Below are 27,504 nucleotides of genomic sequence, written 5' to 3' on the forward strand. Positions count from 1 at the left end.
CAAGGTTTTAACAAGCCAAGTTATTACACAATGTCTTTTTTTGGACTAAACTCCACTCTAAACATCATAGCAACTTATGCATGTATTTCAACTCTGAATTATTCTCAATAAAACTTAACAACATTCCACTTTATTACCTGCATGCTTCCAAGAGTGCCACACTTTCACATGGGTGGCAAGAGCTTTGCTACATCCTTCAGCCCTGCCAATCATGTAAGAAGGAAAAGCATCCCAGAAGACTCACAGGTGCATCCAAGCAGCTTCTAACTGTCCAATGAACTTGACTCATACCACTGGTGCCTCAAGAAAATGTTTGACAAAATCTCACAGGGAGTTCTGAAATAAGAAAATTATTACTGTTGCCTTTAATGTGCCACGGTTTTGTGCTCCAATATTGATTCAAATTTTCTTCTCCTTTATTCTCCAAAATGGAATCAGAAGAAGGGTGGGTAGAGAGGGGTACAAGTCCAATACCAGGTCTCAAATTCAGAAGCAATTATAGTCTGTCTCAAAATCTAAATTCTGAAAGGTGTTTGTCTTTAACAAAGTCTATGTAAGGATTTAAAATATGCAGAGACATTACAGCCTGATTCTGCCACTGTTAATGACTGAAAATTTTTCATTCCTCTGTGGAGAACCAGAAAACTGTGCACAATCTAAAATCTATTCTGCATTGCCTTCTCGGAATTTCTTGGGTATGATCACATTATGTTTTTAGTATAAATATATCCAAAAGGAGATACTACCCTATTTAATTAAGGACATCATTCTCCAAATGATTCTCCAAATTATTCTCTCTCATTCTATGTTTCCTTATTACATGTTTCAGAAATGTTCAAAATTTTCCGAATGAATTTTCTGGGTCCCCATGGGGAAATATGCAGATCCAGGTAATCAGAAAGACTGTGTCAATGTATTTGTAATGCAGCTGATAATTTGAAGTGTTTACTGTCATGAAGCCAACTCTTGCTTTAAACCAAAGACTAGAAGAATCCATGTGAGAGACAAGGTAGACTCCAAAGAAAAAAATCTGATTTTAGGCAGAGGTAGTAATAGCTCCAGGTTAGATTTCTCTTTTACCATTTCTATCTCACCGACTGAACTCCGGAGTTGTGAAGACTGTTTTCCCCATGAAAATTCCCCTTCTCTAAAATGTGTATCTCTTCATATTCAGTTCAAACAAATGGTTTTATTGCCAAAACAAGGACAAAACAATGAAGCTTTTATTTTCTCTTCTGTTTTTATGAGGTCAGACAAGATGATTTGTTTCGTTTCTAGGCCACTGTTATAAAACGAAAGGAAACTGTGGGCTATTATAACAAATCTGCCAGTGGTGATGGTATTAAGCTCCCAGTGACTCCACAGGCCAGCAACAAATGTGCTCATGTGAGTATAGATAGCTTTCACATGAGCCTCTCCATTACTGGCATTCTGGAAGACCTACGGGAGTGGTGTCACCATATAGAAAATATTTAACGCCATGTGGGAAAGCAGGAGAAAACTCAGGTGATTGTACACACAACACTCATACACTGAGTAGAGAGCCTGTAAGAAAGTAGTCAGATTCTCAGCATGTTAACTGTGTTAAATTCTTCACCTTCAATTCTGACAAAGTTCAGCATCTCTGCTGAAGGTGGAAGAGATTGTCCCAGGCCTAAGCTAACTGTTATCAGCATATTTCTTTCTATCTTTTTTCTATCTGTTTTCTATCTATATTTTTTCTATCTATATTACTTTCTACAAGTAAGGATTGAAGGATTGAAGGGAAGTTCTCTTTGTTCATGCAGAATTTTTTTTTTAAAGTAACCTTTAGAGGTTAGCTTCCCAGCTTTTCTTTGCATGGATAGGTAATGGCTCATTCTTGCCTCACAGCCCTTTGATTTCATGTCTTTGATTCTTAGCTTGATATTGGTGCAATATCTTCTTCTGGCAGCTCAAAACAGGATTGCATGTCCCAGGAAGGATAAGTTATATGACAGAAATAAACAAACCACCAAAAATCTTTACTCATGAGGAAAACACATTTTTCCTGAGAGCAGAATATCAACAATATTGCTTTCCAATTCCAGTCTTTCCAAACGCTGATGAAATTATTGTTTCTGAATCAACAGCCAGTCTCTTAGGAAACTGCCTAATGTTTGTAGTGGTTTTGTAGGTTTAGAATTTTTAAAGAGAGAAGGAGGTTCTTGTTTCGTTTCTCTGAAGGTACTCACTCTGTGCCTTAAAGTACAAACTCAAATAGCAATGTAATTCCCAAGGGAATGTTTTATTCAACAGTGAAATGTTCCCACCAGAAATCTTTTTGCTAGTTTTGAAATATATTTAATCTTTTTTTCTTTCCTCCCTGCCTTTCCACAGAGACTGAATTCATGAACTACCTTAATGGTAATGTCCTGACTTCTTTTAAGGCTTTGTGAAAGAAATGTGGCTTTGTCCTAATTATTTTCAGTTCTTAAACAGGCACAATGGCAGAGTCTGGTTAATGTATTCGTTGAAGGAATTATTTAAGGTCCATTTCAGTTTCTCATTATAAATGAACAAAAGAAACAAAAAGTGATTTGCAGTCAAGAATTACAGCATGAAGTGTCCCTCAAACAAAACCACCAGCTACTAACATCCTGGACAGATATTAGCAATGATGGGATAAATTTGTAAAGCACGCACATGCCTACACTTGACCCACAGTGTACCAACAAGAGAGGAAGCCAATATGGTCCTATTAAATGGAGTGGCAAAAATGCAGAATGCACAAAAAGACAGCAATTATCCTGCTGCCAAGCAACAATAGCCAAAAAAAAAAAAAAAAAAAGGTGGGAGAGGGGAAGTTGAGAAAGAACAAGAAAAAAGAAAAGAAGGAGAGCTTGGGAAGGTTTGGGAAGGTTTGGGAAGGGAGGGTTTGGGAAGGGAAGGCTAGGGAAGGGAAGGTTTGGGAAGGGAAGGCTAGAGAAGGGAAGATTTGGGAAGGTTAGGTTAGGTTAGGGGAGGTTAGGGGAGGGGAGGTTAGTGGAGGGGAGGGAAGGGAAAGGAAGGGGAGAGGGAGAGGGAGGGGAAGAGGAAGAGGAAGAGGAAGAGGAAGAGGAAGAGGAAGAGGAAGAGGAAGAGGAGGCAAGGTGAGGCAGGACAAGGAGAGGAGATGAAAAAAAGGGAAAAAAAAGACCAAAACAAAGGGAAAAAAGGGAAAAAAGGGGAAAAAAGGGGGGGAAAAAGTAAAGCAGACTGTGGAGATAATAAAGGTGAAGTCCCACAGAAGCAAACAAATTAAACTTACACAAATGCTTTAAAATCCTGCTGATTAGAACCTTCTATATGGCTGTAGTTAACACAAAATGCACTGAGGTTCATGAACAAGAGCTGCAACTACCCTTCAGAACACTATCTATTTTCTCATTTACTGAATACACAAGAGATACTTACATGGGTATGGCTTCTGTTTTTCATGGAAGTTATTTCTTAAAAAAACATAAAAACTACTGTCATTTGAGTAAGAGTGTGTCCAAAGTCAAGACAGATTTTCTTTCCAAAACAAGCCAAACAAATACTGTTGTTCAAAATACTTGAAAGCAGACACACAAATTTCTATGACACAAAATCAAAGAAAACCGGATGATAAGGTCTGAAGAACTCATTTTCTACCACTTCTTTCACTGCCTCACTTGTCTGAACATCAACAGCTATGGAATGGTTAACTCAAATGTAATTATTCAGAAGATGCATCAGTTTTTAAATTGTCAGAATAGATATGTGAGAAAATGGAGTGACTAACAGCTTCAGAAATCATTCTGAAAGCTTCAGTATGTTCATTTATCAATGCACCTTGTCACTACCTGATGAGCAAGATCAGTTATTCACAAATGTTATATAATCAGCAGTACTTGATTTCAAATTATTATTAGCATGAAAGTAAGCATAAAATATTACTTACCATTGTTTTGCAACATATATCACAATTAGCTATACTTATTTCCCTTGGTATTTTTGGGCAAGTTACCAAAAGTTCTACTAATACAACTTCCCCATGGTAAGGAAATAACAAATGACAAATATGTATCCAGAAAAAAAATTAAATTGACAATCTAATTTAATCTAGAGACTGAATAATTTAAAAAGTCATTATTGTTCTTCCTCTTTGAATCACACTGCTCAGAGTTTTGTTTGTTTTTTTTTTCTTCATCTACAGAATACTCTAGGCTTCTTTGAATTTTTCTGAGTTTTGAAAGGAGAAGCTGGCAAGTTCTCCAGAATCACTTCATCAAACTTTCTGAGCACTTCAAGGACTATATTTTCCTCACAAAACTAAAATTTCACAGTTACAGTCATCACATTTTCTTCAGTATTTGAATCTTGGGCATTTTTGACCCAAGACTAATGAACATCAAAGAACTTTTAAGCATAGGAGTCAAATTACTCATTCATCTTCTTTCTTTACTGTTAAATTTTATTTTGTTATAGAATTATGAGCTCTGTAGAAAACTGATTGAGCTAACATTATGGACTTTGTCTCAAATCCTACCAACATGGAGTTAAGTACTGACAGTCTAAAGTCTTGTTTATTTTTTTAATATCTCTATCATATTAATGAAAAATTAAGGCAATTATCCAACATAATTCTTCAAAAGATGGGGTTCTATATGTAAATCATAATTTCTTTATTGCTGTCTTGTCATATGGTTGTATCTCTGACCATCTCTACTTTATTGGGAACTAGAACTTCAGGAATTATCTGGCAGATTGCTGATGGTTATTCACTACAGTTATACTATTATCTGCTAATCAAATCATACAATATTTACAGCAAGACAGATACTTCAAATAGCCAACACAGACATTAGAAAACAGTAGTAAAAGTATATTTATGACCTGCCACTCAATCAGATAGGTTTTTGTTACCTCATTTCTTTACAATAAAGCACTGCAAATTCCATCCAGGCGAGTATGCTTTTTCTTGGTTGAATAGCTAAACTACCATTGTTTCCATCAATACAACAGTTGGGTTTGTTTGTACATTATCATCAGATTCATCAGCTTTTGTGACAGCTTGCAAAATACTGAAATAGAAGCCAGTGTTTTCTTATGCTTGTGATACACTAAGTCATCCAGTAAGAAAATTATGAGGATGAGATTTTTTGTATGTCTTTCTACTGTGATTTTCCTTGTAATAGATGACTAGATTCATACACTATGAGGAATATTTTTCTTCACATTGTATTTTAGTTTAAAAATATATTTAATGAGATTTGTGATGCTTTCTGGCAATGCTAAGACTGGTTTTAATAACTTTAGAGTCCTTTTAATTCTGAATACTATGTGGATATAGGAGTTTTAGGATTTGTTTTGTTTTCCTTAGAGTGGGAAATAAAAAAAAAGCTGTGTCTTTACATGATTAGAGGTTTCTGTTTCTATCCCTCTGTATTTAGTGTATCAACCCTCTATCACGTGTTAGCTATGAAGTCAGTTGGGTTAGACTCTTGCAAACAGAATTTCTAACTTTCCTCAGCTCTCTATATGTACTCTGAATAAGGATCTGAATATTTTCCGAAGATGGTGATAGCAGGGTTGGGTATTTGACACAAACTAGCAAGTAACAGACCAGATATCCAGCTGTAGTAAATTAGCAAAGCTTCATTTAAGCTATTGCTTTATACCCTCAGAAGAATTATACCTGCTTTAACAAAAATGCTTTTTTTTTAAATCACAGCAGGACTTTCTAATTATTTATTCAGCATTCCATACATCGTTCTGGCTGTACTGTTTAGCAGGTTACTACGTTTCAAATTTACTTTTCAGAATATTTTGTCATCTGAGTGTAGTGACCAGTGACACAGCAGCTGCCCAACACTAAGAGCTGGTGCATCCAGCCAGACAACACATTCCTCACGCTGCTTCCAGCCCATGCTAAATCCCACTGCCTCTGCCAAGCACAATTAAGATCCCCTTCACTCCCTGTACTACAGGGTGTCTTCGTATCTGCACATACAGCAGAGCATCCCTTTTACACAGTGGTGTGTTCCTACAGTCAATAATGAGAGAATTTGCAAGAATATGAGTCATATACCTTTTGTGGCAAATTTATTTGAAACTTGTTTAGTGTTAGATACTCCTTTTAGTCTCACCAGATGATGTTTCACAGCATTTTCAGAGTTTTACAGTATTGAAGGCCAGAGGCCACATCCATTATCAGGCTATACATTTCAGATGTAATTCCTGCATTAAGCCATGTGATCTGTATTACTCACAAATAACTTTTGGATGAGGAAAAATATGTAATTTAGAAGAAGTACCCCATCTCAAAATGCATCTTATGACTTGATGATTAGGCATAAAATAACATCCTGTACTAGCATAAGTCCATTATACAAAAGAGAGTTATTATACCTGAATTCCATCAAAAATGCTTTTCAGAGCAGTTTGTCATATCTTTCTGTTTAAAACATAGTATAGCTTAACTAAAAAAGCAATCGTGGTATAGACAAGTGAAAGAAATACCAGCTATAGAAAGTTTAACATCCAGCAGCTACTGACAGCTGCTAGATTACTGCCTGTATTTAAGGCTGAAGCATAGACAGAGGCAGAATCCAGCAGCCAAGAGAGTCTGCACAGAGGTAGACAGAGCAGAGAACCAAGTAGACTCTCAGTAAGCTCCCAAATGCCTGCCATGATGCTGCTCTGAGGGCCTGCTTGCCTTCAAGAACTTGAAACATATTCTTTCTCAGCATGAGGTTACTGTCATTGGAATGGCATCCATGCAGAACAGGGAAATTCATCCTGTCTGTTCAGGGTTTGATTAGTAACCCATGAAAGAAAGAAGGGGGAAAAAAATAAAAAAATAAAGACCATTATATAAAAAAGAAAAAGAGTAATATAATAAAAACTCCTCCAAACTACTATAATAAAAAAGAGTAAAACTGTAAAAAAAAAAAACCCAAACAACCAAACCCTGAACACCAAGCAGATAATTCGGCGGTTTTAATCTGCAGATTTAACAGCTGCATTATCTAAATAAGGAAGTAGAAACTAGATTGACTTTATTCAGAAATAAATTTTTATATATAATATCTTCTTTGAAGAATGCAATGAAGTATTGAAATCATGATCATCATCATGAAGGTCTGAAGACTCCATCACAAAGTATAGAATTGAACAAAGCTCCTGGATTTTCAAATTTGAGTTTTAAACTTGAAGACTGTAATCTATTCACAGGTGGAGTACATTCTTTTCCAAGTTTGTTTATTTACATTTAGCTGTGGACCTCCTGAAGGTAGCTATTAATGTGACACAACTAACAGTATACAAAACATGACATTCCTTCCTGTCAAGGAGCCCAGACTTGGGCCACTATAAGGTGTAAAGGACAGATTCTCTCTCTCAGATCTCTCGTAGAGTACACTGAGTCACAGTATATTCAAAGGAAGGTTGGAAAGAAAAATAAGGTGCTGTTTCAACACCTGTGAAACAGCCACCATGATAAAAAGACCAAAAAATGTCATTAAATGTCACATGCTTTACACCACCAGATTTAATCATGCCAAGCCATCATGATCCTGGAAGATAGCTTTGGTCACCAAGAAACAATGTAAAAATGTAATTTTTGTTCACAATGATTAAAATAATTTGAAACTAACTTTTGACTCCGTTGATATGTATCACTTGCCCTGATATCTTTGACAGCAAAGCAAACACTCTGAGCTGAACTTACTTTTTTTCTACTGTCTCACATCTCAAGAATGGAAACAGGACAGTGTTATCTAGTTTCCACAAGACAGTTTCTTACATCCTTCCCATAGCCTTCAAGTCTAGGGAGAAAATACTGCCCACAAAAAACCAAAATCCTCCACAAAGGAGTACCTCCTGTAGTGATTGCATTCACAGGCACATCTTGATGGAGGACTTTAAATTTCATGTGAATAATTTCTGAGACAAAAAGTTTTGTGCTTCTAAGTTTACACCCCAGGAAAAGGCAGCCAATTTTATGAATGGGAACAAAAAAATTTTTAAGAGCTAATAAACTCTAAATCTTGGAGTAGCCAATCTCTATGCATAACAGCTGCCAAAGAGCTCTCACTACTGCCTTAGTCTAATGCCACTATCATCCATCTCCTTGGCACTCCGGTAACACAGAGCAGCAAGGAACGAAGGAAAAGTGAACTCTCACACAATGGTAGTTGAAATGATGGATGAGAATGCATGAATAAACAATTCTCACTGGAGCTGAAAAGCTTAGTCGTCTTCTTGGTCTCAGAGTCCAAACCCATAAGAACTCAGAAAATACAATGAACTCAAATGAAGTTACCAAAAGTATCTACAAAATGATCAGTATAGTTCTACAATTCTTTCAAACACATGGATAAATAGAAGCTATATACTCACAGAAATAGTATTTACTTTATGATATAGGTTCCATATACTGCAAGAATAGGAAAAAGAGGAAAAGGAAGGCAGTAAGAGAAAGTAAACATAGAGGATATTGTTACAAATAGATTTGTAAAAGAAGAACATCACGCTGAATTAAACTTAACCAGGTATTTCAGTGGTAGCAAATTAATATAAGGCAGTGCTAATAAATTTTAGTCGCTAGTCTTGATGACTAGTAAAAAGAAGTCATTTAAAAGTAATCTACCACACCATTTTTCCATTTGGCTTGAATGCTACACACAACATTATTTATTTAAAAATGTATCTCCTTATGGTCTGTTGATTTCCCAGTTTGAAATCTTCTTTTCTTACATGTTTATGGCTTCTTCTTTGTCAATACACTTAAAAGAAACAAGGCCATCTGGCATGAAGTACACACAGCTGCCTCCCACCCAAAGTGGTGCTATGCTAAAAATATCTTTAATTGGTATTCTGCGCAAATGCGTACAAAAAAACAGCAGAAAAAGTACGGAGTAGGCAAAGAAATTACAAGAGACCACTTGCTAAGGTCAAAATTAGTTCCAGTTTTCATTCACCTGATGATTTAATAAAAGGACTTTTTTCCCTCCTTAATAAGACTCAGTGCAAAACTTCATTCATATGAAAGTTACTGGCTGGCTCAAAATATATTCCCTAAAATAAATTCTTCCAATTTGAATTTATATCCTCACAATCCTGTTTATTCTCCTTCTATTAGCATTCGGTGTTGCTTTATTTTTCTTTAGAGTTAATTAAGAAATGTCTTAAACTTCCAGTGTCCATGTATGAGCCTTTGACTGCTTTTTGCAAGTAAGTTCAACTTCTTTTTAACCATCTGTTAACAATCTTTAACAATCTCTAAACAGAGATTGGTCAAATCTTGAATTTGGTCTTGTTCCTCAATACCTTATAACTCAGTATATCAAGAGACAAAATCACCAAGCACGAAACTCTGGGGTCACTGCAAAGAAGAAAAAAACTCAATGACATTCTGTGAATAGATCTGCTTATGGATGATCTGCAAGCAGACAACTAAAGAGATTTAACAAATCATTTGGTGCCCAAAACTTGCTCAGCAATGACAGTTTCTAAAATACTATTAAGCAGCTTGTAGAAAATGAACACAAGAATCACCTTCATCTTTGATTCACTGGTGACTCAGACTACAGCTAAGTGAGATTAAAGATAGAGAAGTACTTCATCAGGCGGTTCATTTTTTTAAAATAATTCTCTGAATCACAGATGAAGGAGATGTTTTAATGAGTATAATTTTTCATTTTTAACTACCATAAACAAAGCCAACTTTGCTCTTATGATTAGAACTGTAAATTATGAGGAGTTTGGGTTTTACACTAAAACTTCTCCAATATAAATTTAAGTAGAGGAGTGGTCATGGTAAGTAATTAAAAGCTGTCTATTCACTACATGAATACATTTGCCCAAGCAGAAAATGATATTGAAATTACCCTAGGTTTCAAATGCCTTCTTCTCTGTTAATTCTATGCATTATTTATTGCCTTCTATTACATACATTAGGTATTGGGATATTTCTTACTTTCCCAAATTTGTTCATATTTTGTGCAACACAACACATAACCTATTGACATACGCTTCTGTCTCATCTGAATGTATGTTGTGTGAAAGATGAAAACTAATTCCATTCCAGTAGGAAATCAGGGAATTGGAAATGTGATTCTTGTCTTAACACATGAAGTTATGTCTCACTCTCCTATTTTAATATCAAGTGCGGGTTATTCTGAAACAGCTTTTCAATGTGAGTACTGGTGGTGCAAAAGAAAAAAAAAGTAGTTTAAAAAAATGGAACCTAAAAATCAACCCGCAAAAAATGAGGGAGTTGTACAACGGAAATTCCTCTTATTTCTATTTTCATATGTGAGAAAATTGATTCACACAGCAGAAAAAAAAGTTATTTATCTTTCAACACCTATTTTGGGGCACATACTCTTCTGATAAATGTACCTCAGCATGCAAGTCACATTTATTTGAGAAAAAAGGGCAAAACACTCTCCCTTCCACTAAGCGGGAGGCCTTGAAATTGACTTACTTCAGACATACTTTTTCATCTTCACGTAACAGTTTTAATCAGATACACAAACAAGACACTTACAATGTACTGTTTATTATATATTACTTTCCTTTATTATTTATTTTGAAGTACTCAACTCAGAAAACATTTTGTCAACATTAGAAAAGGATTACCTAAGGATAAATAATAATAATAAAATAAATCTTGGCATACTTCAGACATCTTATCCAGCACAGGAATATTAAAAGTAATTCCTTATAATCCCTAAAATGTGTTTCTATGAAGTATTTTTATCCCAACTATAGAAGGAATTTATAGGATATCATGAACCAGGGAAATCATCACTTGACTCCTCTCAGACAATTGTAAGTCCTCTCTACCGTATTTATTTTCTCAGCTATTACACAATCTCAGCCATCTGTGAGTGCTCTTCCAGGACTTAGCAGGATTAGAGAGGGTTCCCTTACTATAACTTCAATTTTACAAAATGAGAAATGTGATCACTTGAGTATATTCATAATATCGAAATAATGCAAGAAGCAGGTGTTTTCCAACAAGAACTCAGTTCCCAGTTGTACTGTTCCACTAAACGGATTTCCCTGCTTCTCTCTTGCCTGCCAGTGACCCAGTTCCAGAGCTGCTATATTTATTCATGTGATAGCAGGAAAAGTTTTAAAGATTGTTCAACTGGTTAATGTTTAGTTCTCGAGAAAATGGACCACTTCAGTTTTATTTAAATAATTTTAATCTGTATTACTGTGGCACTTCTATAATTTAAACATAATATGTGGCTAAAAAGGGAGCAACTAATGGTCATTGGTTTGATGAACTTTTTATGGGGTTGAAAATTGCTTCAGAAAAATAAATGTGTGCCTCCACCTACAAAAAGCTTCATATTTCTAAAACCAAAACCACAAATGTTTTTGAAGTTGCTCAGATATTTAGTTTCTTATTTTTCCCATCAGTTCTATTTATCCCAGGAGAGAAAAGTGCTAAAACACCATTAAGACAGACCAACTGCTCTTACAGTCATCCCAGACAGAGAAAGAGCAGGAAATACTACCAGTTCTATATTAAAATTTCAAGTAATTCTTAGTTAAATTTTGCAGATTCTTGTGCAGATCCTAAATCCTCAAGAGATTTAGGCAAACTAAGAGTTCTTATCTTCCAGGATTTTCTGTCTATCCATATAAACATTCCTAGCCAGGGCTCATTGAATGAGGACCACGCAGCTTTTCGTAACATTAACTTCCTAGATAAAATACAGATAGAGGCTGCATTAATTTAATCTTCAGTACTATTTTCATTTTCTTTTAGAAATAGGCCTATGTGATTAACTCCTGTCTAAGACTATCTAGACTTTCTGTACTTCATACAGAAAACTGCTATGAATGTGGTTGAACAAAAATAAACTGAAGCCAATATAAACTAAACCCACTTATTTCAAGGTATCATGTTTCATGTTTTGCTTCACTTGTAGCACATCTGAATTTTAAAAAAACAATTCTACATATCCAAGGATTTCCTTTTCCTATTTAATTTGTAACTACAATTCTACCAAAACAAAGTAGGAAATTAAGTCATGGAAGTAAGTTACTACCAGTTAAAAATCTGAAAATATCCTGTTAAGTAGTCATTTTCAAAAGTAAGCTAGGTGGACAGATCTTTGTTTACTATACTTCAAAACAAATGAGCACAGATTATTAAGTGCATGCATCACTTTTACAAGGCATAACATAGATGCAGTTGCTTTCATTTTTCAAATAAGAAGATGTTGGATTTGATGACTTTCAGTACAATTTCAATTTTGTAAGCCTCTGTTTTCCTTTTATGGTCATAAATACCTCTGTGGAACAGCAAACCGCAAAGTTGGATTAAAATATTAAATACAGTTTTACTGACATGAAAAATCATCTGTATAGAATAATTTATGCAAAACCAAGTAACTAGGACCAGGCTACCAATTATATGTAATCATCCTGCCTGTCTAACACTGCTTCTTTACCCTTCACTCTAGGTAGTGCATTGATGCTAAAAAATGTTGACAGACCCTTCTACAGGTTAAAAAAACTTTTGCCCTGGAGAATTTCTTTGCTTCTGTATTAAGAGTTCATTATGTCAGATTAGCTGTAATTGAGGATCAATGCCACTCAGAGGTGCCTTGACTTTTCAACAGTTGAATACTACTTTATTGGCAGGAAATTAACAAGAGGGGTTTGTTGGTCTGGCATTGAACAGCAAGCCATTGTTTACCTACTTTGTGTTTGATTCATCATTCAGTTTCTAATCAGAAAGTAAAAGCATATTGTGGGGCCAGCCTGACAGATCACATCACAGGAGCAGATCTCAAATCAGCAAGACAGAGAGATGAAGCATTTGCTCACCACAGTGCACATCACTCCTTTTGAGAGTTGAAGTGTAAAACACGGATGATAAGAAACAGAGACATGTAGTCATCTTTTAGTAAGAACAAAAAGGATGTCATGTGAGAAGAATGAGAATTCATCATCAATCAACACTTTCCCTCAAGCATTCTGCATGAAGATGGTTATTTCTTTAGGTAATGTACTAGCCTCATAGCACAGAAGGAAAAACAAAACAGAAAAGCACTGTTGCTAGAAGGACAACATATTCCAAAACAGCAAGGAGATGCTTGTCATAATCCATTCTCTTTCCCCTGAATTTCTGCCACAGGGACCTCAAACACTGGGTCTCTGAGGAGGAAGAGATGCCAACTGTGCTCTTCCTGAGCAGCCCTTAGCTGTTAATTCATTAAGTGTCAATGAAAGGTCGCCTGTTCCCCACGTCCCCCAGGCTGGCTGTCTGCAGCAGTGGGTGGTGACTAATGGGATGATGTAACCCAAAGTGGCTGTCGGCAGCAGGTCATGGTTCATCTGCTTCCACTAAGGAATTACAGCTGTGCAATCTACAGCCTTTACTCAGGAGAATTGGCCACATGCGTGAAAGCATCCTGTAGCTGTTACTTTTATCTTCCCCAAAGCTACAGGAAAGGAGAAGATTAGAGAGAACCACAGTGGGTCACTGGTATGGCTGACATCCAACCTCAATGAGAGAAGGTCCATTAAACAAAGTAATCACAAAGTATTAAGACATGCAGGTGAAAACTTAAGGAATATAGGTGCTGAAGCAAGCAAAATATGCTCTTCAAAGTCTCCAGTCTCCCTGATACCTATCCACTTTTTGAGCCGTGGTACACTGTAAAATGGAGCATAAAGTCTGCAAAAAGGGTAACATCAATCCTTCAGAGGAAAAGGCTAGTAATTCCGAGAAACAAGGTAACACAAAAGAAGTGGAAAAAATGCTGGAAACATATTGTTAGGAAATTGCTGATTGGCTCCCCTCATTTTCTGGGAAAGCTAGCAGATTTCTCATTTCAATGTGTGCCCTTTGTCTCTCATTCTCATGACAGACATTCTAGTGAGGATCAAATGAAGGATTTTTCTCAAAAACAAAAATAAATTAAGGAAAAGTCAATTATATTTGAAAGGAAAATACTTAAAGTTTGTCTTACAAGCGTGGCCTACCCTAGTATCAAAGATATCCCTATGTATGCACCAAGTGAACTTAAGTCATTAAATCCCTATGTGATCCAGTAACTACCCAGGCAGCCATCTGCATCACTGTAGAAATGGATTTATTTGGAACAGTGAGTTGTCCAAAACAAAGGGGACCGACTAGCCATTCTAACCATTTTCAGAACAAAGTGTCTGACTACTTCATCCAGGAGTATTCAATGCGAAATTTTGGATTGTATGGAAGATGCTTCCTGAAAAGTAGTAGAAGTGCATTTGCCAGTTTTATGTTTCAATGTGGTGACTAACACCCTGGGTGAGGGAATCCCACCCCTCCTTCCAGATATCCCCTAGAGGATTCCTCTGCAGAACTGAATAAAGAGTGCAGAAATATAACAGTCATAAACAGTCAGTAGGAACTCTTTCTGCAAATGCAGACACGATCAAGTACAACAGTCCTTTGTACGTGGTTAATATGATCAGGAGATACTTGGTAACAGTAATAGCAAGATACTTGTTGCTAGCCAGCAAACAATGAAGGATCATGCAAGTTACGGAGTGGTCACAAAGGACCATTTGAGTGTAAAATGTGGTTCAGAGTTTCACCTGATCCTACTGAAGACAGCAAGGAATCTTGATATCGTGATTCGGACAGTAACCAATCATCTGTCTGAAAGAATTCACAAGAGTTCTATTCTATGCCATGATTCAAAAAAATTAGGGCTGTTTTTTTTTAAATAAACTTTCTGCCTGTAAGTGTCTGTGCAATAGCTAAGCTATTAGCTAAAAAAGGAGACAATTGAAGCATGTAGCCACAATCAGAGGCAATACAAGATGGAAGCTTCTAGAGAACAGAAATATAAGAAACTTACTGACAAACATATCTATTTCATATGCAAAATAGAAGAAAAATATGATTTGCAATCGGTAACAAAACATTAAAAAAGGATTAGAACAGGACAGAATAGAATAATTCAGTTGGAAAGGACTGACAATGATCATCTAGTCCAAATGCCTAATAACTAGATAACTGGTGGAATACTGCCAATTTCCAACCTAAGCCATCCTTCTGAAAGGATGTGTCCACATAAATTATAAATCCATCATGTTGGTGAAGAAGTTTCACACAAACAGACATTCAGGTGACTTAAAGTGGAATTGTTTTGCTTATTAGAAGAACTGAATTACATAATGTCAAGAATGTAGAACTGTTACTGTAGACCAATTTTAGCTGTCAGAAGGCAGAAATGGAAAAAGGACTCTGAATGTATGTAGGCCAAAAATATAAAACAATAGCTTTCTCAGGTCAGGACAAGTAGGAAGCTGCAGGCAGTTAAACACATAGAGAGAAGAAAGGGTTGTTTTTGTAACTCTGAATCACGGAAGACAGAAAGTTGAGTAAAACACAACACAAAAATAGATTTTAAAAATCCAGTGAAAATTGGAGAAAACACAAAAATGATAAAAAACATCAAGAAGCGGAGAGCAAGAATAAAGTAGAAAATACAGGGGGTGAGAAAGATACAAACTTGGCTTACAAAATTATTGAAGTCAATGAGAAATAAGTAAGATTTTTGTACAATTAATTAAGTCAATGAGAAATAAGCAAGATTTTTGTAGAAATATGTAAGAAGACTGATCAACACACCGAACAGACTACAGTGACATTTATAAAATGTAAATCTAATTGTAAAAAAAAAACAAAAAATTTCTGAATACAGGTAATGTGAGGAAACAATTGTTCAAGAAGAGTAGAAATAAAACTTGAGTATACATTCATGTATTTAAAAATTATCTGTGAGAAAAATTATTTTGGGAAATAATTATTAAAAAACAATTCTAAGGAGACTGTAGAAGTCTGCCAATCACAAGTACAGTTCCACCTGGATATAGGCAAAGATCTCAGTATTATCAGAGACTGAATTACTGGCAAGAATTGTGTCATTACAGAAAACTAATACCTCAAACATACTTTGGAAAATAAACGACTGCTAAAAATGGTAGGCTTGGTAATTTCTAGGTGTCATAGCCAAAAGAGCTTGAAAAATGAACTAATGAGAAAACATTTAATCAACCAAAAAGAAAAAAAAAGGAACTACTTGAGGATCAGTTTTGGTATGCAGGAATGAAATAATGGAAAATATGCTCATACTAACTAACTATATTTTGTTTTACTTATTAAATAAACAGATTAAAAGATAAAAATTGGTAACAGGATTTTATTGCAAAATGCCAGTATGTGAAGAATTAATTAAATTTTCCCAAGTCAAAACTACATAAGAGCCCTACTTGGAACACAAATCCCAAACAAGAAAAGCATCCAGACTTAATGTAATGAATCATTGTATTTAAAGGGATATCAGTAATAACATGCATGCCTTCAAAAAATGAAAGAAAAGAAAGAAAGAGAATGAACTTCAAAGAAAGCTGAGATTTAGGACAGTGAGGATAAAACAACATCCATTAAAAGCCAAACTGGATATAACCCTGGGGAAGAAAATCATAAAGATACTGAGATGGGAAAAAATGGAGAAATGCTATTGTGAAACTACAAAGAAGCTTGAAAATAGGGAATTTCAGTCTAGAAAAACAAATAAAGCTTTGACATGGATTTTAAAGAAGAATAGTGGCATTGACCATATGGACAGTGGCATAGAATGAGTATTGTGAAGTAAGACACAAAAATGTAGCTGCCATAGCAAATGTTGAAATGCAATTCAAAAACTGTTGGAAGGAAGTAAGAAGATGGAAGACAGGAATTACAAAAGCAGATTTCCTGGACTTTCTGCAAGTCACCGTGACTTTGCTCTAGCCAGGTCATCATGACTATGCCAATGCTGTATCAGCATGACTTTGCTATTTGGCAGCCAATCCTGAAGTATGTGTATATAAAAGCACCAATTACAGGTTAACATGTATATTGTGTTAAGGTCTGTAAATGTCTATAACCTGTTGGAATAAAGAATCCTCTTCTCCTGTCCTATTTCTGGAAGAAGACTGATTCTGTGTCACCGTGGCCGTCTCAACAGCAACAATAAACTTACAGTATTGTCAGGGGAAAGTAAGGAAGGAAGAGAGAGACATAAGTTCGGTGTGAAGATAAGAGCAATTTGGCATTTATCACAACAAATATTTGGCATTTCACGGGGCCTCCACAGCAAATGGTGAAAACTCAGCAAATTAGGACAGGATGAGAGAAATCAGGAATCTGGGAAGGTTTCTAAGGGACTCATATTCAATACTTTATGATACTTTACTCATGACTTGGCACAAAAAGCAAAATGTGATGATGATGTACTGTCAACACAAAGAAGCATTATGAGACCTTCAGAAACAAAGGGTTAAAAAAAAAATTACAGTGGGTATTTTGACGTGAAAATCACACATAGGTATCCTATTCCACAAAATTTACAGTATAGACTCCTGTTTATTAGAACTTCCGACCCTACAAAGAAAAGAGCTAATATAGAATCATAGACTTCATAGATACAGTAGAAAAGAGATATTTAAATTGGTTACTTCTTATCTTGAGAAACTTTCAAGGCCCAGGAGCTTCAAATCAGGCCTGAAATACTGATGACTGGCTTAAAAGTCATGAGGTACAGAGTGCTTCAAAATGCTACCAGTTTTATTTTCATTTAACCTCTCAGATATTTTTACTCTGGATTGATTGCTCTCTTCCAATCCATTCTGAAAGCATTCTATGGAAAAAATGTAGGGCTGGACAAAACAAAAACCCTTTAAAAATAATAATTACTGTAGTTTACTGAGTCCTCTGCACCGAATTCAACTTCTGATTAATTCTATACTCAATACAGTAACTAACACTGCATATAAAACAACTCTGCGGAAAAGAGATTACCTAGATCCAAAGTTATTCTTTGCTGATTTGACATCTTTAACGTGATATGCAACAACTTCAGCTCATGCTTTTGCTTCATGCTCTACTCATTTTTTCTCTCCCATTTCTTCCATAGTCTTCTGTCATGTCATCTTTTTTTCTCAGTAGAAATAAATTGGCCTCTAGGAGTTTTCCCCACTTTTCAGGCCTAAAAATCTCATTCAAAAATAAAAAAAAGGCAGAGTTCCCATTCTTCAGCATCTGTAATAACAGTCTGCAAGATACAGAAGTACCCTCAGAGCAGGTCCCCAGGAGACAAGGCAAAAGTTGCTGTACAACATGTAAAGTCTCAGGATAGGAAAAGATCATGGCATCCCTTTAGTGACATTCACTGAAAACTTTGGGCATGCAGTCTTTTTCCAGGAATCACTGCACTGTTCTGTCTCTCTCTTGGTCTTTGACACAAAAACCTTTCCACAGAAAAGTCAGATAATAATTCTTCAGAGCATAATTATTTGGTAAAAATAAGTAGATGAAGAAGTACATGCACACTTTCTGGATGCCTTTACTAAAAAGGAGTTTCTACCAAAAAGAGTAGAAAGGTAGTATTCACTTTGATTTAGGGCAACATTTCATAAAATTGCATAAATCAGAAATATCTGGGAATTTTAAAGAAAGAAGAGTCCCCAAAATATTGAAACATTCACAGTAGAACTATAACTCCTGTAAATGAGCAGCAAAAAACCCCTTTGCCAAAATGTTCTAGAAAGTTTCCTCAAAGTTTAGACCACTAGCAACATCATGCAGGCTTTCTCTTTAGGTTTTCACAAAAAAGAGATCAGTTCTGATGGGCAATATGTCCCATTTCCTTGACATGATAAAAAGTATTTCAATGAATATTGTAAGCTGTGCCAAATTTAATGTGGTTTATGAGACTATGCTATCATTTCAAAGAGATGAAAATATTCTAGAATACAAACAGATATTACACATGCATATAAGATGGTGGAATGGGCTGGACATGACCTGACAATGTGCACTTACAGCCCAGAAAGCCAATTGTATCTTGGGCTGCATCAAAAGCAGCAAGACCAGCAGGTCGAGGGAGGTGATTCTGCCCCTCTGCTCTGGTCTGGTGAGACTCCACCTGGAGTGCTGCATCCAGCTCTGAAGTCCCCAGCACAGGAAGGACATTGACCTGTTGGAGCGAGTCCAGAGGATGGCACCAAAGCGAGTAGAGGGCTGGAGCACTTCTCCTACGAGGAAACGCTTAGGGAATTGGGATTGTTCAGCCTGGAAAAGAGATGGCTTCAGGGTCACCTGATTGCAGCCTTCCAGAAGCTGAAGGAAGCCTACAAGAAAGATGGAGAGAGACTTTTTGCAAGGGCATGTAGCGACAGGATAAGGGGGAATGGCTTCAAACTGAAAAAGTATGTTTAGATTAGACAGTAAGGAAAAGGTGGCGAGGCACTGCAACAGGTTTCCCAGAGAATTTGTGGATGCCCCGTCACCAGAGGTGTTTAAGACCAGGCTGGATGGAGCTCTGAGCAACCTAGTCTAGTGGAAGGTGTCCCTGTCCAAGTCAGGCGGGCTGAATCTAGATGATCTTTAAGGTCCCTTCCAATCCAAACCATTCTATGATTCTGTCAGGATGAAAAAAAAAAACAATCCATCTTCTGAAAATATCTTTTCGATTAAACTCCATAAGGCTTATTTTTACAAAACTCTCTTTTGTGATATAAATAGAACAAAGTTATTACTACATCAGTCAGTACCATAAGCCACCTTCTTTCAAGGTATGTAATTTTTTTCCTGCAAAGTTAAAGCAAGCATCACATGGGACAATGGGCGAAATTAAACTCAACGAAAATAAAACATATAATTTTAAATCTGCAAATACCAGAAAATGCCAAATTTCTTCCACCTCTTTCATAATGGCTTTCGATATTGTTAGGCCTGACTTAAAAATTGGAATTTCAACATTTCCTTTTGTCAAAGACACAGGAAAAATTTCCTTTTGTTGGGAACACAGGAAAAATAAATCAAAATAGTGGGAGAGAAACAAAAAGAAAAAATTCTGATATGCTTTGATATCAGCTAAAAATACAACGAAATTAATTATTTTTAATTATTCATATGTCTTAATCTAGACATCTATAACAATCTATACAATCTAAATACTGTATAGCCTTCATTCTTCCATAGTAATTTAAGTCACTGTCAGGCTACATGTCCCACATTGCCTCATACACTTCAGACACTCAGTGACACTTGGTCCATCAAGGCCAAGTTGGATGGGCCATTCAGCTACCTGGTCTAGTGGGAGGTGTTCCTGCCTATGGCACAGGGGGTTGAGCTTTTCTTTAAGGTCCCTTTCAATGCAAACTATTTTGTGATTCTATGAATTCTAAATTACAGAAGAAATCAGACATCAAAAGGTTGCATTACTCTAGAAACAAGTAGTGTCACACTGACTTAAAACCAGTAAGTTGTAAAGCTGTAATAACTGCACAAAAAACTGCACAAGTCTGAACCTGAAATATCAATATATGAGTCCAACAGATCAGAGTAACTTTTATGGGTTACTAATTAGCTTTTTTGCCTCTGCTACATTACAAGACCGAAATTCCAGAGTCAAATGCCCACATTCATACTTGCTTTCTTCTTGCTACTCAGATAAAGGCTTCATTACCCCTTCCACAAGACAGATTTGTATCTGACTTCATGGATGGGTCTGCAATTATCACTTACAAGCTTTTGCCCCAAATAATGGAGCAAATCTGCTGGAACAAATAACAGCATTATAATACATATATAATTACTACTCCATTATTCAAAATTAAATATTTGAACATAACATGTTTATATACAGTCTGTATTTGTGTTTAAATAAAAATTTCAAGAAAAAAACTACTTTTCCTTTGTAAAAATTTGCTTATTTTGTGTCAAAATCACAATTTTATGAGAAATTTGCCCACATATATCTTACAGTTTCTTACACTTCTTAGTGTCTGAGCTGAGCGACTTAACTTCTTCCCTTACTGAACTGCTATTCACTTATAACTTTACCTTTTTTTCCTGGTTCTGCATCAAGCAAGTGTAGTAAAATTGTACTGGTTTAGAGAAAGTAAAAATCAACAGAACTTTTGTTTCACAAGGTTAAAATCTAAGCAGTAAAAAATCTTTTTTCTTTTTCTCTTCCTTTTCCCTTTGCTTTTCTGATAATTCATCTGGCTTATCTGAAATTTCACAGTTTATGTTCTTTGAAGATAAAAACTTCTGTGCACCTGCATATCACTCTTTCTGTTATTAAAAGAGACATGATAGAAAACTTGTCTGGGTGAAGATTCGCAGAAAATGTAGAGACACTGATTTTCACCTCAGCCTTTCCTTTTTGCAGTTATCTCTACTACCTGGAACCCTGCTATAAAAATAATATATTTGTCATAGCATTAAAGTATTCTGTTTTCTTTTTAAAAAGTGTTATCTTGCACAGCTTTTCACTTTTACAAATTACACCGCTTCTGTCTAAGTTCTTGCAAGGCTTTTGTTTTTTGTGCAACTGTCGTGCCAAGCAGGCAACATCTACAGATACATGATTAACACTGAGCAGGTTTCAAATGTATTTCTGACACAGTGGCTACCTGTAGCCACTGTGCATCTGAGCATCCTGAGCATCTCCTATCACTGACCACCTCCTTTCCCTTCCCATTTTCTCTAAAGCTGACCAACAGTGCCAGCTCCACCATCTGGGAAATGCCTGTCACATACAGCTATGGAGGATTTCTCAAAATCTGGCTGGGAGGCGACATAAAAACCTCGTGATCTGAGGGAACCATCCAAGCAAAGCACAGACTGTGTCCAGCATGTCCATTTGTGCTACTCAAACGCCTGCAAGTTTCTTGTTGCTCTAGGAACACTGAACAGGGCTCAAGAAACAGCACGTTTCCTCCCAGCTGCTTCCTGCTACTGATGTGAAGTCTGCCAAAGTAGCTTGAACCTCTCCCCTCTCCACACCCAGTCCCTTGGTCATTAACCTTCCTGTTGCACTGACAACGACGACTCTGAAAAAGAACGACAAAATCTGAACCATCTTCTCATACAAAGGGAATGGCTTGCCAGGGATTTGATCTGTAACAAAATATCAGCCCTTCTGAGCCTACCATTACTCTTAAGAGCCTTTTGTTTAGGGGCATATTAGCATTTTACACACTGCAGTGAGAGGAAAAAAAAAGCCAAATCCAAATCTTCAACAGTTTATTCAATTTGCCCTCAATTCCACTACTCCTTTCTCCCCCGCACACCCACACAGATTTTATGTCTTTATTACATCAGAGAATGCAGTCTCAATTATGTAGTACAGTATAGTACAGTACATCTGGTGACTTAGGTAATAAACCACAGGACTATTTTTCTAAGTGTTTAAATAAAATTATTTTTTTCATCTGCTTCTTCCTAGTAACAACACCATCAGTCCAAATGGCTTGCTTGGCTTTGTGAGCTTTCCCACTAGCTCACCAGGCCTGGCACAAAAATTTCACAGCTGTGCTGTATGCTTGACAGTGTAAACAATGAGCCCTTGGTTATGCAACGAAATTTCATTTTGTGCTCCTCAAGTCTTCACTCACCACATTCTGTGAGGATGACAGAGAAATGTGGGGAACCAACCCTGCCTCCTTGTCTAGCAAAAGAGGCATTAGCGGACAATAAAACCAACCTTCATACTTAGAAATTCCTAACATCTTTTCAAAATAAGGCTGGAACAAACTCCAAAGCATTAAGGCCTCAGGTTCCCCCTCCCCGCCCCACGCCTGTCCTGCCCTAAGCCAGGCTTGTGAATTAAAAGCACAACAACCACTCATGTAGATTTAACTACTTAGTTATTGAAATCATGCAAATAAGACAAACATTTACATTGACATCATCTGTCTAAAGGTTAGAATATTCCTTGGTATTTCTAGTCCCGTCTACCCGTAGTGTTAAACAGGGTTTTTTAAGATTTAAATTTATTCAAACCTTCATTCTAATTCTTGCTGTTGTTTTGTCAGACCAGCATTTTCACAGAGTCACAGAATATGCTGAGTTGGAAGGGCCCCATGAGGATCAGCAAGTCCAACTCCTGGCCCTGCACAGGACCATCCCCGAGAGTCACACCATGTGCCTGAGAATATCATCCAAACGCTTCTTGAACTCTGTCAGGTTTCGTGCTGCAACTACTTCCCTGGGGAGCCTGTTCCAGTGCCCAACCACCCTCTCTGGGGGAAGAACATTTTCCTAATGTCCAACCCAAACCTCCCCTGACACAACTTCAGGCCATTCCCTCGGGTCCTGTCAGGGGTCACCACAGAGAAGAGAGAGTGTCTGCCATCCCTCTTTCCCTCACAAGGAAGCTGTAGATTATAATGAGATCTCCCCTCTGTGTCCTCCTCTCCAAGATGAGCAAACCAAGTGACCTCAGCCGTTCCTCATATGGCTTCCCCTCAAGGCCCTTCACCATCTTTGCTGCCCTCCTTCGGACACTCTCCAAGAGCTTAATATCTTTCCTATATTGTGGTGTCCAAAAGTGCATACAATTTTTAAGGAGAGGTCACCCCAGTGCAGAGCAGAGTGGAACAATCCCCTCCATCGACCAGCTGGCAATGCTTTGCCTGATGCCCCCCAGGACATGGTTGGCCCTTCTGGCTGCCAGGGCACTGCTGACTCATATTCAACTTGCCATCGACTAGGACTCTCAGGTCTCTTTCCAGCATTTCATTCCCCAATTTGTACAAATATCCAGGGTTGCCCCATCCCAGGTGCAGAATCTGGCAGTTTCCTTTGTTGAACTTCATATGGTTGGTGATTGCCCACTCCTCTGATTTGTTGAGGTCTCTCTAGGGCTTCCCTGCCTTCAAGGGAGTCAACAGCTCCTCCCAGTTTTGTGTCATCTGCAAACTTGCTTCATATCCTTTCCAGTCCTGTGCGCAAGTCACTTACGAAGATTCTGAAGACATAGGACGCAAGATGGAGTTCCCCCCTGTGGAATCCCACTAGTGACAGGTCACCAATCTGATGTCACCCCATTCACTGTTACCCTCTGAGCTCAGCTGTGAGCCAATTGCTCACCCACCGCATGATGTGTTTATCCAGCTGTGTGCTGGACAGTTTGTCCAGAAGGATCCTGTGAGAGACAGTATCAAAAGCTTTACTGAAATCCCAAAAGATTACATAAACTGGCTTCCCTTGATCTACTAGGTGGGTTACCCTGTCATAGAAGGAAATCAGGTTTGATAAGTAGGACTTTCCTCTCATGAAGCTGTGCTAGCTGTGACTAATGACAGCACTGCCTTTCAGGTGTTTTTCTTCTCCATAACTTTACCAGGCACTTAAGGGAGACTGACAGGCCTGTAGTTTCCAGGGTCCTCCTTCTTGAAAATCTTGAACAACATTCTCCAGCTTCTGATCATCTGGGACCTCTCTGGATTCCCAAGGCCGCTCAAAAATCATCAAGAGACATTTTGTGATGACATCAGCCAGCTCTTTGAGGGTTGTGGGATGAATCCCATCAGGTCCCATAGATTTGGAGGGATACTGCTGGAGCAGCAGATCCTGCACAATTTCAGAGTCAACTGGGAGTTGATCATTCTCACACTCACAGTCCTCCAGCTCAGGGCACTGAGACACCCTTGGTCCCTCATCCGTGTTGAAGACAGAGGCAAAGAAAGCATTAAACATCTCTGCCTTGTGTCTGTCCCTGTTTGGGAGATGACCATCCTCATCCTGTAACAAGCCAATGATATTTCTATACTGCCTATTGACACTAATATATTTGAAAAAACTCTTTTTATTGCCTCCCACATTTCTGGCCAGCTTCAACTCCAGTTGAGTTTTGGCTGCAGGAATTTTCTCCCTACAGTGAGAAGCAGCATATCTGTATTCTTCCCATGTCACTTCACCTTGCTTTCACTGGGCGTAGGCTTTCCTTTTTTGCTTTATTTTTAGAGAAGATGGTTGCTCAACCAAGTCAGCCTTCTGCCTTGCCTGCTTGACTTCCAACATTTGGGAATTGCCTGTTCCTGTGCCTTTAGGAGGTGATGTTTGAAAAGTGATCATTTGGCCTAGGGTCCCGAAGTCCTCAGACTTCTTTTTGTTATTTTGCTACTGTCAGTTTGAACAACAAATAGGGGAGAGTAATCAGAGGGTCTTATTAGACTGGAGAGTTTTCCAGTAACGTCCCTTACCCAAGCCCCTGGGAGACAGCAGACTTTCCTGTGAGCTGGATTCAGTCTGCATATCAGGCTCTACATTCATCTTAGAAGGGAGTCTTCTGTTACAACTACCCTTCTTTTCCTCTTGAAAGAGAAGGTGGTGTTGTTTTAAGGGCCCCCCCATCCTACAAGGACCTTTGCCCATCTCATCAGTTGTCTGGCCTTCTAGTACCAGAGCATCATACCCGTTCTAGAAGGTGCCAGTCCTACCTGTGAAATTTTGAGGAACCTTCCTCCTGGTACATGCAGTGACCAGCTTCCAGCCTTCATCTTTAACAGACCCATGACTAACATTCCTTTGACTAATTACCCTGTAGGGTTCTAAGTCCATCTGCTTCTCCACTACAGTTGAGGTTCAAGACTCCCTAGAGTCTCGAGGCTGTAGCATCTCAATGTAATCAGTCTCTCTCTTGCTCATTTGCTCCAATACTACAAAGCCTGTTCACTCCCTCCTGCAGCTCCTTCACCTGGTGACATAGCTCTTCAACCACAGCACACCTTTGCAAAATAACTGTTTGTCTGCCCCAGCCTCATAAGGAGGCATCAGGCCCTCCTGGCACCTGTGACCTGGAGGGGTGCATCTGCCTCAGCAGGTCTGGCTGGCTGGAGAGCTCTGACACAGCTGGTTCAGTGACTCCTGCAGCTACAGGGCATTGAGCTCTATGGTGTGTCAACACCATAACTGAGGGAGTTTAAACTAATATGCTAAAAAGACTTGGGCTAAAAGGATCTCTTTATTTGGTTGATTAATTTCCCGTATATACTGCAAGCCAACTAGGCAAATGCTGAACAGTAACTTCAGCTGAGCCCAAGCACTATCAGCTGACAGCTCTGCAACCAAGACATCTGCCACTGGCTATGTGGATGTGCTTATACTCTAGTACACCTTTAGTTTATCTCATTGAGGAGGTAATAGCCCAGATTTTATACAAAAATCCCTTTTAAAAAACAGACAAAATATTTAGTTGTCATAATATCAACGTATTTTGTAGATCAAATGTTTTGCTTGGAGTATCTGCTTGAAAAATGTCAGTACACTGAAGCTACATGTTATCAAGTCAAAGTTTCAGTGTACTTAATTCACCACTCATGGCAGCATTTCAAAATAGCCGCACTCTATTTTGTCAAGTTCCTTCCCCCATAGGTAAGTTTTACTAGTTCCATTGTTTATAGTAAAAAAGAGCAGTATATTGGGTAAATATTAAAGAAGCCCCAAACTTTGTGATTTATGCACATAGCTGGTTACATTACACAGGAGAAAGAAAGAAACAGTAGGCATATGTAAATAACAAGAGCAATATATTATATTCATTTATTAACATGTTATAAAAATCATCATTCCTTATTTCCTACATTTATATATACTTTTTTATTTATTCTAAGTCTAAGGCCATCTCTATCTTTGTCTTGTAATTCCTGTGAGGATGGACAGAGAGACATCCACTCAAATGCTGTTAGTCAAGGCTGAGAATCTGTAGTGCACTTAAATCAAACCAGCAATTAAAACCAGTACAAAATGGAGCATTCCTCATCTTTAAAACTTATAATTACAAGCAATGAGAGTGGAAAAACTGCACTTGAGAATAAAAATTTATTCAAATAGTATTAATGCCAAGCAAAAGAAGAAATTTTACTTTCATATGAAACTGTCTTCATACACTCCTTAGGGTTAATGTTACTTCAAATATGTTGATACTCTCTCCACTACCTCAGCTCAACATGTAAGTCCCTCAGCCCAAGTCACAGTTTTTTAACATGCTGAACACAATTATGTGGGAAACTCAGCATTATACGACAAATCAAAACACAATAGTACCTAGAAGAAGAGGAGTCATCAGAGGAAATTAGGCTGCCAGGTTCCTAATGATACTTTGTAAGGCCTCATATAGAAGCAATCAGACTTGCCTAAACAAGTTCATATTCTGAAGATTATTTTCCAACTAAGGTGATTTAAAATCCTGAGAATTAAAGATACATTTAAATACAAAACCACATTTTCCGCCCTGACCATTCATTCCTGTATTTGGTCAGAAGCCCAGATCACCAAGCAAGCAGTACCACCTCCCAATGCAGCCTTTGCAAGTGACTGGACTAGGCTCACTGTTATGGTATTTTCCTCAAACCATCTCATTTCAGCTTCAGGTTCGCTAAAAGTATATGAATTGAAAATAAGCAATTCAAGCTACAACAATGCATTATATAATTTCAGGTTCTCCTTTACATTGTTATACACATAAGAACAACTATATACATCATGCCAAAGTTTACATGGTTCATGAAGTGGTCACTAGCATCCACTTAGGTAAGAGTAGAAATAGGACAGGCATCTGTCTCAGTTTGAGACAATTTGGAGGGATGGAGACATCAACAGAAATCTCCTCCCTTGGATTCAATACCCCTGGTTTCTCCAACACAGAGAGAGAGAACAAATACACCCCAATGTAAGTG

At 37.5% G+C, this 27,504-nt stretch overlaps 1 protein-coding gene across 1 annotated transcript in view; it reads right to left on the reverse strand.

The window, feature by feature from the left end:
• ADAMTSL1 (ADAMTS like 1) overlaps positions 1 to 27,504 on the reverse strand; it is a 404,153-nt gene that overhangs the window by 328,724 nt on the left and 47,925 nt on the right. The window contains 2 exon segments of the mRNA XM_027670722.1: positions 245 to 265; positions 267 to 336. Of these exon segments, the coding sequence (XP_027526523.1) occupies positions 245 to 265; positions 267 to 336 (91 nt within the window).

Source organism: Neopelma chrysocephalum, unplaced genomic scaffold (assembly GCF_003984885.1).
Source record: "Neopelma chrysocephalum unplaced genomic scaffold, ASM398488v2 Primary Assembly neopelma1_96926, whole genome shotgun sequence".
Taxonomy (NCBI): domain Eukaryota; kingdom Metazoa; phylum Chordata; class Aves; order Passeriformes; family Pipridae; genus Neopelma; species Neopelma chrysocephalum.